General features: G+C 42.7%; 1 protein-coding gene across 2 annotated transcripts in view; it reads left to right on the top strand.

Annotated features, from left to right (window-relative positions):
- Positions 1 to 12,469, top strand: part of LOC126210627 (uncharacterized) — a 178,345-nt gene that overhangs the window by 49,978 nt on the left and 115,898 nt on the right. For both annotated transcript variants that reach the window (XM_049939928.1, XM_049939927.1), the window contains exon 6: positions 7,755 to 8,005. In XM_049939928.1, the coding sequence (XP_049795885.1) occupies positions 7,755 to 8,005 (251 nt within the window). The remainder of the gene's footprint in view (positions 1 to 7,754; positions 8,006 to 12,469) is intronic.

Below are 12,469 nucleotides of genomic sequence, written 5' to 3'. Positions count from 1 at the left end.
CCTCTCCAAGCTACTCAATCCTGTGCAAGCTTCTTCATCTCCGAATAACTAATGCAACCTATATCCCTTTGAATCTGCTTAGTGTACTCATCTCTTGGTCTCCCTCTATGAATTTTACCCTCCGCGCTTCCCTGCAGTACTAAATTGGAGATCCCTTGATGACTCAGAACGTGTGCTACCAACCGATCCCTTCCAGTCAAGTTGTGCCACAATTCTATTCAGTACCTCCTCATTAATTACGTGATCTACCCATCTGATCTTCAGCATTCTTCCTTAGCGTCGTATTTCGAATGCTTCTATTCTCTTCATGTCTAAACTACTTATCTAAACTGTTTTATCAAACTATCTAAACTATTTTATCATACTCATTATGACTCTTGAATCAATTTTTGCTTAACTGAAACTGCTGAGATTATTTAATTCAGGATAGAGCAAACAAACGTTAGTGATGGACGATATTGAAGGAGATGGTTACAGCAACTGGTCATTACGGGATTCCGTTTGGTCTTCAAATGGGTCACATGATACGCAACAGATGAGCAGAGCAAACTATTATAATGAACGGTGTTACTACTTTTACTAGAGGGAGTACTGAAGCTTTCGTGTACTATCTATGTTTTTATAATTCATCTAAACAATGATATCTTGGGCAAACCTCTGGCTACACTGGCAGTCGTAGTTAGGTCAACAGTAGAGAGGAATCGACGTTGCTTGGCTGCTAATGGGGGTCATTTTAAACACGTAAAATAACCCTCCACTCGTGCAAGAATTGTAACGGAATGTCATTTTGTTTTGGTAATACTGACTATCGACGAGTGTCTACATTTTTCTGGACCACTCTGTATACATTTAAAATCAGTTCAGACTATACAGTGAGTCACAAACTGTTGCCACCAAGAATAACTCCGAAAGTATGATACGAGCTGGAAACTTTGTGGGACAAATGTTGCATGGGACAACGGGGGCCATACTATGACATTAGTTTTTTGTTGCTAGGTGCGGCTGCTATGGAGGTATGAAGATCCACTGTGTTTTTTTTTAATGGGATGCCATAGTCCGATACTTATTTTCTGACAGCGGCTATCGAGACGAATCCAGTGATGTGTAACAGTAAGGTTCTTGAAAGTCAACGAAGGTCACGAAGGGGGCATGATCCTCCATTTACAGAAGGTGTTCGAAGTGATGACCATTGGTAACTATGCAGTGCTGCAATCTTCTTTTCATAGATTGAGTGGTATTCCTTATCACATCGGGACTTACCGAAGCACATGCTCTGACAATTCTCTCTCGCATATCTTCATCTGTAGTTGGAACGTATTTATAAACAATGTGTTTTACGATTCCCCACAAGAAAAAATCCAGAGGCGTCAAGTATGGCGAACGAGCTGGCCACGACACATCTCCTCCGCGTGCAATCCAAAAGTTTCGGAATTCTCTCTGCATTTCTAGCCATCAGCGAAAATGTGCCGGACACCCATCGTGTTGATACAACTTTCTGTTCTTAAAGGTATTTCTTCCAATAACAGACGTAACACTTCTAGCAGGAATGTGGTGTACTTCCTACCATTAAGATTACCTTCGTTGAAATAAGTCTGTCGTCCAGAATCCCACGCCATGCAGTCACCGACCATGGTTTTTGGTGTGCAGCTTGTCGCAGCCAACATGGATTATCAGTTTCCCAATAAGGCATGTTATGCAAATTATCATTTCTAAGGTTCGTGAATGTAGCCTCGCGAGTAAATAAAAGCAGTTTAATAAATGTGTCATCCCTCTGAATCTGAAGTTGTGTCCATCGGCAGAATTCAATGTGACGCATACAATCTGTAGCAGTTAATTCTTGGTGGAGACTGATATGGTAAGGTTGATATTTATGGCGATGTAGAACATGAACAACACTACTCTGGCTCATGCCATATTCCCTTGCGATTTGACGCGAACTAACACAAGGATCTCGAACCACAGTTGCAAGAGTACCAATTTCCGTTCCCTCGTTAGTAACTACCCTTTGCCGGATATGTTCCTGATGCGTTGAAGAACCAGTTGCATGTGGCCGAGCGGTTGTAGGCGGTTCAGTCTGGAACCGCGCGACCGCTACGGTCGCAGGTTCGAATCCTGACTCGGGCATGGATGTGTGTGATGTCCTTAGCTTAGTTAGGTTTAAGTGGTTGTAAGTTCTAGGGGACTGACGTCATCAGATGTTAAGTCCCATAGTGCTCAGATCCATTTTTGATCCAGTTGTTCTCAATTTATCATACACACGTGTAGGGTGAGTCCGTTGGAGATATCTTTCAGCGAATAACTCTCTAGATCTCACTGAATTTAGTTGGCAGTCTCTGTAAATGAGAAGCATATCGACGTATTCTTCGAAGGAATACGTCTTTCACATTCCCTTGATTCGACGATACTAGTCATGTCGTTCCCATTAGTGATGTATTGTGAAACCGTCGAATGGTGTTTACATATCGATGGCACGTTAGATGGATAGGCCGTATTCGGCGAATATTTACTAGTTGCATGATATACGAGAGAGAATTGTCAGAGCATGTGCTTCGATAAGTGCCGAAGTGATAAGGAATATCACTCAATACATGATAAGAAGATTGCAGCACTGCATAGTTACCAATGGTCATCACTTCGAACATCTTCTGTAAATGGTCGCTCATACCACATACACGTGAGGCAATACTGACCCTACGACTTATCTTAGAAGAAAGATTAAGGAAAGGCAAACCTACGTTTCTAGCATTTTTAGACTTAGAGAAAGCTTTTGACAATGTTGACTGGAATACTCTCTTTCAAATTGTGAACGTGGCAGGGTTAAAATACAGTGAGCGAAAGGCTATTTACAATTTGTACAGAAACCAGATGGCAGTTATAAGAGTCGAGGGACATGAAAGGGAAGCAGTGGTTGAGAAGGGAGTAAGACAGGGTTGTAGCCTCTCCCCGATGTTATTTAATCTGTATACTGAGCAAGCAGTAAAGGAAACAAAAGAAAAGTTCGGAGTAGGTATTAAAATCCATGAAGAAGAAATAAAAACTTTGAGGTTCGCCGATGACATTGTAATTCTGTCAGAGACAGCAAAGGACTTGGAAGAGCAGTTGAACGGAATGGACAGTGTCTTGAAAGGAGGATATAAGATGAACATCAACAAAAGCAAAACGAGGATAATGGAATGTAGTTGAATTAAATCGGGTGATGCTGACGTAATTAGATTAGGAAATGAGACACTTAAAGTAGTAAAGGAGTTTTGCTATTTGGGGAGCAAAATAATCGATGATGGTCGAAGTAGAGAGGATATAAAACGTAGAATGGCAATGGCAAGGAAAGCGTTTCTGAAGAAGAGAAATTTGTTAACATCGAGTATTGATTTAAGTGTCAGAAAGTCGTTTCTGAAAGTATTTGTATGGAGTGTAGCCATGTATGGAAGTGAAACATGGACAATAAATAGTTTAGACATGCAGAGAATAGAAGCTTTCGAAATGTGGTGCTACAGAATAATGCTGAAGATTAGATGGGTAGATCACATAACTAATGAGGAGGTATTGAATAGAATTGGGGAGAAGAGGAGTTTGTGGCACAACTTGACAAGAAGAAGGGACCGGTTGGTAGGACATGTTCTGAGGCATCAAGGGATCACCAATTTAGTATTGGAGGGCAGCGGGGAGGGTAAAAATCTTAGAGGGAGACCAAGAGATGAATACACTAAGCAGATTCAGAAGGATGTAGGCTGCAGTAGGTACTGGGAGATGAAGAAGCTTGCACAGGATAGAGTAGCATGGAGAGCTGCATCAAACCAGCCTCAGGACTGAAGACCACTACAACGACAACCACATTTTTGATCTTCGTTGACCTTCAAAGACCTTACTTTTACACATCATTGGATTCGTCTCGATAGCCGCCGTCAAAAACAAGTGCCAAACTATAGCATCCCATTTAAAAAACGAAGGTGAGCATATCTCTAAAGCGACCCCACCGAGCAACAAAAAACCAACGTCATATTGTGACCCCTGTTTTCACATGCAACATATGTCCCACAAACTTTTCAGCTACTATCATACTTTCGGTTTTATTCTAGTTGGCAGCACTTAGTGACTCACCCTGTACACAGGGTGGTCAGGAAAAGTCTGAAAAGCGTCTAAGGGTGTTACAGGGCAGGTTGCACTCAGAAATAAATGTTACAAAGAAAATTAGACACATTGCGCTGTTTCTGAGTTAATTAGCACTGAAGTTATCCAGTCAAGTTACTGAGTGTGCAGCTTCAAGAAACGGGTTTGCCGATCGTGTTCTTGGTTTGCTTTCCCTAAAACCAAAAAAGTGATATAAAAATGGGACATGTGATGGTGGTAAGCATTGAACCGACTCAAAGGTTGAGCAGTTTCGTGTGCTGCCATCGACGTTGACACCAACTGACGATAATTATATCTGGCGGCGAGCTTGAAATTTCATCACGTAACTGTCTGACTGTTTAAATTCAGTGCTATTATCTCGGAAACGGCGCTAGGTATCGAATTTTTTTTTAAAGAATTATTTCTCACGACAATATACCTTGCAACACCATCACAAACTTTTCAGACTATTTCTGACCACCCTGTGTAATAACACAGAAGGAATAGACATAATTTACATAATGGCGGGTAATAAAACAGTAGCCACATAAATAGAAAACCACGGAGCCGTTCACACTCGACGATAATCCACACTACAAACTGTTGACACGACGCACTGACACTGGTGATGTCGATGGCACATGTGAACGATGGAGTGTGACGGTGAACACTGAACACAAAACACGACGGCACACACGAGAAACGGATGGCGATGATCTCCGGCGCGCGAATGTTCACGTAACGTGTGCGAGTCTGGGGACCTGCCAAGAGGGAGAGAAGGTTGAGGGGGAGGGAGATGGGAGAGCAAAAATGCCAATGGCAGAGGAGATGGGACGGGGAGTAGAGGGACAGGGGTAGGGGAAGCCCGGGGGAGGAGTAGGGAGAAAGGGAGGGAAGGAGGAGAGAAGGAAAGGAGGGTGCCCAAAGGAACAAACACAGGAAGAGGGGGGGAGCATCAAATTTGGTAGGAGGGGGAGCTGGCGGAAGCCACCTTGGGAGAGGGTAAGGAGGGTGGAGAGATGGAGAGCAGGTGGGACATGGGAATACAGGCGCGCCAGCGGACAGGGGTGGGAGAGGATAGGTGAGACAAGTGGGTGAGGAGGATCGAGTTTACGGGAGGTGTAGAGGATCCGTATCTGTTCGAGGAAAATTAGGAGGTGGGGGAACGGAATTAGGTCGTAGAGGATCCGCGTGTGGGAGGGGAGACGGATGCGATAGGCGAGGCGGAGGGCATGGCATTCAAGGATCTGAAGGAATTTGTAAAAGGTAGGAGGGGCGGAGTTCCAGGCAGGGTGGGCGTAGCAGAGGATAGGGCGAATGCGGGATTTATAGGTGTGGAGAATGGTGGAGGGGTCCAGACTCCACGTACGGCCGGAAAGGAGCTTGAGGAGAGTCGGGAGCGTGCCTTGGCTTGGATTGTCCGGAGATGGGGGGAATAACACAGAACATAGACATTCGTGTACGTCTTTTGCGGATGAAAAATGTACACTGCTATTGTCGTCCGTTAAAGTTCCATGCTTTATGTAGATAAATAGAAGAACCTGTTGCCAATGATAAAAAATTTCATCAACATTTGTTTAACGTTATACAGGGTGGTCCATTGATAGTGACCGGGCCAAATATCTCACGAAATAAGCGTCAAACAATAGAACTTCAAAGAACGAAACTTGTCGCTTGAAGGGGAAAACCAGATGGCGCTATGGATGGCCCGCTAGATAGCGCTGCCATAGATCAAACGGATATCAATTGCGTTTTTTTTTTTTAAATAGGAACCCCCATTTCTTATTACATATTCGTGTACTACGTAAAGAAATATGAATGTTTTAGTTGGACCACTTTTTTCGCTTTGTGATAGATGGCGCTGTAATAGTCACAAACGTATAAGTACGTGGTATCACGTAACATTCCGCCAGTGCGGAAGGCATTTGCTTCGTGATACATTACCCGTGTTAAAATGGACCGTTTACCAATTGCGGAAAAGGTCGATATCGTGTTGATGTATGGCTATTGTAATCAAAATGCCCAACGGGCGTGTGCTATGTATGCTGCTCGGTACCCTGGACGACATCACCTAAGTGTCCGGATAGTTACGTTATTTAAGGAAACAGGAAGCGTTCAGTCACATGTGAAACGTCAACCACGACCTGTAACAAATGATGATGCCCAAGTAGGTGTTAAAGCTGCAGTCGCGGCTAATCCGCACATCAGTAACAGACAAATTGCGCGAGAATCGGGAATCAAAACGTCGGTGTTGAGAATGCAACATCAACATCGATTGCATCCGTACCATATTTCTATGCACCAGGATTTGCATGGCGACGACTTTGAACGTCGTGTACAATTCTGCCACTGGGAACAAGAGAAATTACGGGACCATTACAGATTTTTTGCACGCGTTCTATTTAGCGACGAAGCATCATTCACCAACAGCGGTAACGTAAACCGGCATAATATGCACTATTGGGCAACCGGAAAATCGACGATGGCTCCGACAAGTGAAATATCAGGGACCTTGGTGGGTTAATGTATGGTGCGGCATTATGGGAGCAAGGATAATTGGCCCCCATTTTATCGATGGCAATCTAAATGGTGCAATGTATGCTGATTTCCTACGTAATGTTCTACCGATGTTGCTACAAGATGTTTCACTGCATGACAGAATCCCGATGTACTTCCAACATGATGGATGTCCGGCACATAGCTCGCATGCGGTTGAAGCGGTATTGAATAGCATATTTCATAACAGATGGATTGGTCGTCGAAGCACCATACCATGGCCCGCACGTTCACCGGATCTGACGTCCCCGGATATCTTTCTGTGGGGAAAGTTAAAGGATATTTGCTATCGTGACCCACCGACAACGCCTGACAACATGCCTCAGCGCATTGTCAATGCATGTGCGAACATTACGGAAGGCGAACTACTCGTTGTTGAGAGGAATGTCGTTACACGTAGTGCCAAATGCATTGAGGTTGACGGACATAATTTTGAGCATTGATTGCATTAATGTGGTATTTACAGGTAATCACGTTGTAACAGAACGTACCTACGTTCTGTATTTTAATTTAAAAAACCGAACTGTTACCAACTGTTCGTCTAAAATTGTGAGCCATATGCTTGTGACTATTACAGCGCCATCTATTACAAACCGAAAAGAGTTGTCCTTTCTAAAACATTCATATTTCTTTACGTACTACGCGAATATGTAGTAAAAAGTGGTGTTTGCTACTTAAAAAAACGCAGTTGATATCCGTTTGACCTATGGCAGCGCCATCTAGCGGGCCAACCATAGCGCCATCTGGTTTCCCCCTTCAATCTAGACAAATTTCGTTCTTTGTAGTTTTTTTCGTTTGACGCTTATTCTGTGAGATATTTGGTCCGATCACGATGAATGGACCACCATGTTTATCATTGTAGCTCATCACAAGGAAATACCTTTATTAAAAAAAAAAATACACGACGGTTCTAGTCGCAGTCCAGTAAGCAGTTTCAATCTGCCAGGAAGTTTCAAATAAGCGCACACATTCCGCTGCAGAGCGAAAATTCCACCATGCGCATTTTTACGTTCTTGCTTGCACTGTACATGATTTGGCGTGTTTGTTTTATTTGCTTTTAACGTTCAACCTCGCCGCTCGTGCGTCAACAGGCTGCCGCTGTTGAATAATCGCCTGCTGTCGTACCACGGGCAGTACCTCTCCTTTCGCGAAGACTTCAGCGCCCAGTGTGAGAAGCAACAGCCAGAGGCGTCGTCAATGTTCGCTCTCGCCGACGTGCTCTACGGCTTCTACTACCACGTCTGGTTCAACGATGCTCGAAGTTTCCTGCCGCTTTACAAAGTTCATTTCACTACGTTCAGCTTTAGTGGACTACCAAATAAACCTCCTATCGACATCAAAGGTAAGTTTGATTCTGGGATACACGCGCTTCACGTTTATGCACCGAAGGCTGTTGACTCTACTGTCATTCGAGGAATCAGGTACAAAAAACACCTGTAGATATTCAGTTTTAGATCTTCTGTGATTTTCTACACCACGTAAGATAATTGCGATAGTTGCTCGTGTACTTTCCATCTTCGATCTTTCGACTGGCTGGCAGCTCTCCATCTCTATTTGTCTCTAGCTTACACTTCATTTCGACGTGACGTAGGTTAGAAAATTTAAAAAGGGAAATGGGTAGCTTAAAGTTGGATATAGTGGGAATTAGTGAAGTTCGGTGGCAGGAGGAAGAAGACTTTTGGTCACGTGAATACAGGGTTATAAATACAGAATCAAATAGGGGTAATGCAGGAGTAGGTTTAATAATGAATAAAAAAATAGGAGTGCGGGTAAGCTACTACAAACAGCACAGTGATCGCATTATTGTGGCCAAGACAGACACGAAGCCCGCGCCTACTGCAGTAGTACAAGTTTATATGCCAACTAGCTCTGCAGATGATGAAGAAATTGATGAAATGTATGATGAAATAAAAGAAATTATTCAGGTAGTGGAGGGAGACGAAAATTTAGCTGAAGACCCACTCGTGTACCCTTGATGAATACATGACACAAAGCTTTACTCCTAGCCTGGGACCGTCAACAACGATATTGGACTGTTGATGAGTGTAAACATGTTGCCTGGTCGGGCGAGTCTCGTTTCAAATTGTATCGAGCGGATGCACGTGTACAGGCATGGAGACAACCTCATGAATTCAAGCTGGTGTAGGCTTTGTAATGGTGTGGGGCGTGTACAGTTGGAGTGATATGGGACCCCTGATACGTTTAGATTCGACTCTGACAGGTGACACGTACATAAGCATCCTGTCTGATCACCTGCATCCATTCATGTCCATTGTGCATTCCGACAGACTTGGGCAATTCCAGCAGGGCACTGCGACACCCCACATAACCCGAATTGCTACACAGTGACTCCAAGAACACTTCTGAGTTTAAACACTTCCGCTGGCCACCAAATTCCCCACACGTGAACATTATTCAGCATTTCTGGGAAGCTGATAAGAAGAGATTTCCATCCCCTCGTATTCTTGCGGATTGAGGGACAGCCCTGCAGGATTCATGGCGTCAGTTCCTTCGAGTACTACTGCAGACATTAGTCGAGTCCATTCCGCGTCGTGCTGCTGCACTTCTGCATTCACGTGGGTGTGCTACCCAATATTAGGCAGGTGCACCAGTTTATTGGGCTCTTCAGTGTGGCTTCTAACTGAAATAATATACGTATAAGCACTGTTAAAGTTGACGCATCTGACTGTCTTGCTATCATAAGGGATTCCCTAATTCTTAAGTAATTCTCATATGTATGCGTGAAATTCAAAGTATGGGAAAATGTATATGGAATCGCTCGCGTTAGAGAAACGTGTGGGTAACATGAAATCTAGCTGGTTGGAATTAATTGCACCGATATACAAAACTTATAACCATTTAAAGCTGATTGCACTGTGAATTATCCATCGTATACTTTCATAAATAAATCGTGCTGTCTACATAGGCTAATTTCCTTTAAATTTAATAATGGATTCTATACTGAAAATAAAACTTTTCGCTCTACGGTCGTGTGTCAGTTCCAATAGTAAATTTACTTAAGTAAACTTGTTTCGTAAAGAAAGTTAGATCCAGCGAAAACTACTATCTTCTGTTGTATCTGTTTGATACTGTATCACGATTACGTTACAACTAAGACCACCGATGTAATTTACCACCTTTACTGGCTTTCTTCTATTTTTCTGTTGCGATCAAAAAAAGTAACTTTTTACACTTTTGTGTATCTTCCCGTTTAAGAGAACTTTTTGTAATAAACGAATTATTCGAATAGAACATCCGAAGTATGCGTCTCATTTAGTTTCAATTAAGAATAACAGTTTTCCTCTTGACAACTAGACAGTCGTAACTTCATTAATCTCTTTATGACAACTTCATCGCAGTTACAATTATATGGAAAATGTTGATTATCTTTGCCTTCCTTAGGACGACTTTTTCCAACTACTGTATACTTAACGCCTTTCCTCTTTGTTTCAAATATAAGACGTAGAACCGAAATCGGAGTAGCGTAGAGTACAAGCAAAAAATTTACAATACCACTGACGGACAGCACTAAAAAACAAAACAAAAAAGAAGGAAAAAAGGAGCTAGGTGCCATCATCACTTTTAACCACACAATTTTACATTTGTTCAAATTTCACACGTTCTGCAGGTTTTGACATTAGACGTCCCATTACAGTCCCTAGTTTGAGTGGTCACTCGACACGATCAACAACAATACGTGAGAGCTATGTGGTACATTCAGTGTTCGTGGTCTATATCTAAAAAACGCTAGGGCGTATTATCGCTGTAGGAACAGGCGAATCTTCCGTGGATATACACTTGGATCTATCACAATAAAGTAACACTCTTGGGTTACTACGTTCAAGACCCAAAACACGAATTCTCCATCAACAAAACAGCCACAACAACAGGCCCCTCCAACCATCTCGGAATTTTGACGATCTAACGCGCCAATCAGACAAAATTTGCCACGATATCCCTCAGGAGCAGTCCAACAACTCTAACAGTCAGTGCAGTGCCAAGACGAATAAATGCTTGCATAAGGAGCAAAGATTGTTATTGATTTGCTCAATTTGTGAAGCTATTGCTCTTGAATAAATAGCCCAATTTTCCTGATCTTTACATGTATATCACATCTACCGATATCTGTCCCATTCGGATAATTCTTTCGTGGTGCGTGTTTTTTTTTTTTCTCATACGTGTAATCGTTTAATATATTGATGCAGTTGCCTTACATGGCTTTTAAAAATGATTTTGGCAATACAGAATCAGTCAAAGTCCATGTGTTGATAGTTCCTTGGACTCAGAAATCCCTTCTACTGCATTTCCAACGTCATATCAAAGTTCATCTTCTGCAGCAGCTCACTTCCAGCCCATATAGGACTTACCCAATACATTAACTTACGATCTGTTTTTCTCGATACTTGCAACCACACCGAGGTATAGTTCACCGTAGTTGATAAATAATCATCCCTATTAACAATTTTTAGATCACACACCTTTGTTTCTTTAGCCAACCTGGTCGATAGCGAGTTGCTGACGACACAATAGTGACTCTGGTTTCGTCATCGAGTACCATTTTTAAACCGGCATCGCTAAGGTATAATTCATCGTAGTTGACAAATAATCACCCCTATTAACATTTGTTTAGATCATGCACTTTTGTTTCTGTGCCAGCCTGATCGACTTCCAGTCCCTGATGACACAATACTGACTTTGGTTTCGTCACCTAGTACTATTTTAAAATCGACATCGCTATGTGATGTCACTTCTGGGTTGTTAATTGCTCTGACCCCTTTTCAAATGGTTCAAATGGCTCTGAGCACTATGGGACTTAACATCTGAGGTCATCAGTCCCCTAGAATTTAGAACTACTTAAACCTAACTAACCTAAGGACACCACACACATCCATGCCCGAGGCAAGATTGGAACCTGCGACCGTAGCGGTAGCGCGGTTCCAGACTGAAGCGCCTAGAACCGCTCTGATCTCTTTTGCCAGTTTCATTTGTTACTTCTGTTTCTGCCGTCTCTCTTGATGGTCATTTATTTTCTCAGTCGAAATTTTCCGGCTTTAATTGAGAGTTTTGTCTTTCTGCCACGATCCCTTGCAGTAGAAGTAATTACCTCAATTCTCAGGTTACCTTCCATTCGGAAACTGGATGCACTCAGCGACTGTATGTGAGTTATAAAGTCTCTCTCACTCATACACACACACACGGTATAAACATCGTAAATAGAAGTTAGTCTCGAACACATACGTCGTTAGGTTGGCAACAAATAGACAATCATACCAAAGAAGATGAAACACGTAATGGAGTCGCAATATTTACGTTGTGAAAAACAGTGTACGACGAAATAATTGTATCGAGTGGCAAAATAACTAGCAGCAGGAAAAGGCAGTTTTATTTACAAAACAAGTATTTATATGCTTGCTACGCAGGATGTACACACAAACAAACTTGTTAAATGTTTCAAAGCTTTACGGTCCTTCAGAGTAGTCACCAGAATTGTGTGTAACCAGTTGTCAGTGATGTGGAACTTGTAGGATAGTTTTAGCAGCGCCAGTTGTGTTGATAGATCGAGAGGAGCGGTCTATTTCCCGAATCTCTGTAACAGGTCTGAAACGATAGCCAAGTAGTGCTTCCTTCATGTTAGGAATCAAGTTGAAATCACAAGGGCTTGGGACTGCAGGCTGTGTTTCAAAAATGAACGGCTTAGACAAAGAAGCGGCTACACTTTCTGCACAGATCCGCCCATCATTTTGCAGGAGAATGTCCGGTCTCGTGTGGCACAGCTTGCGACTGATTTGGTCGATCGATGGAGCTT

The sequence above is a fragment of the Schistocerca nitens genome, chromosome 10 (assembly GCF_023898315.1).
Source record: "Schistocerca nitens isolate TAMUIC-IGC-003100 chromosome 10, iqSchNite1.1, whole genome shotgun sequence".
In the NCBI taxonomy this organism is placed as follows: Eukaryota; Metazoa; Arthropoda; class Insecta; order Orthoptera; family Acrididae; genus Schistocerca; species Schistocerca nitens.
Note: the sequence above shows the minus strand (reverse complement) of the source record. Positions and strands in the feature narration are given on the sequence as shown.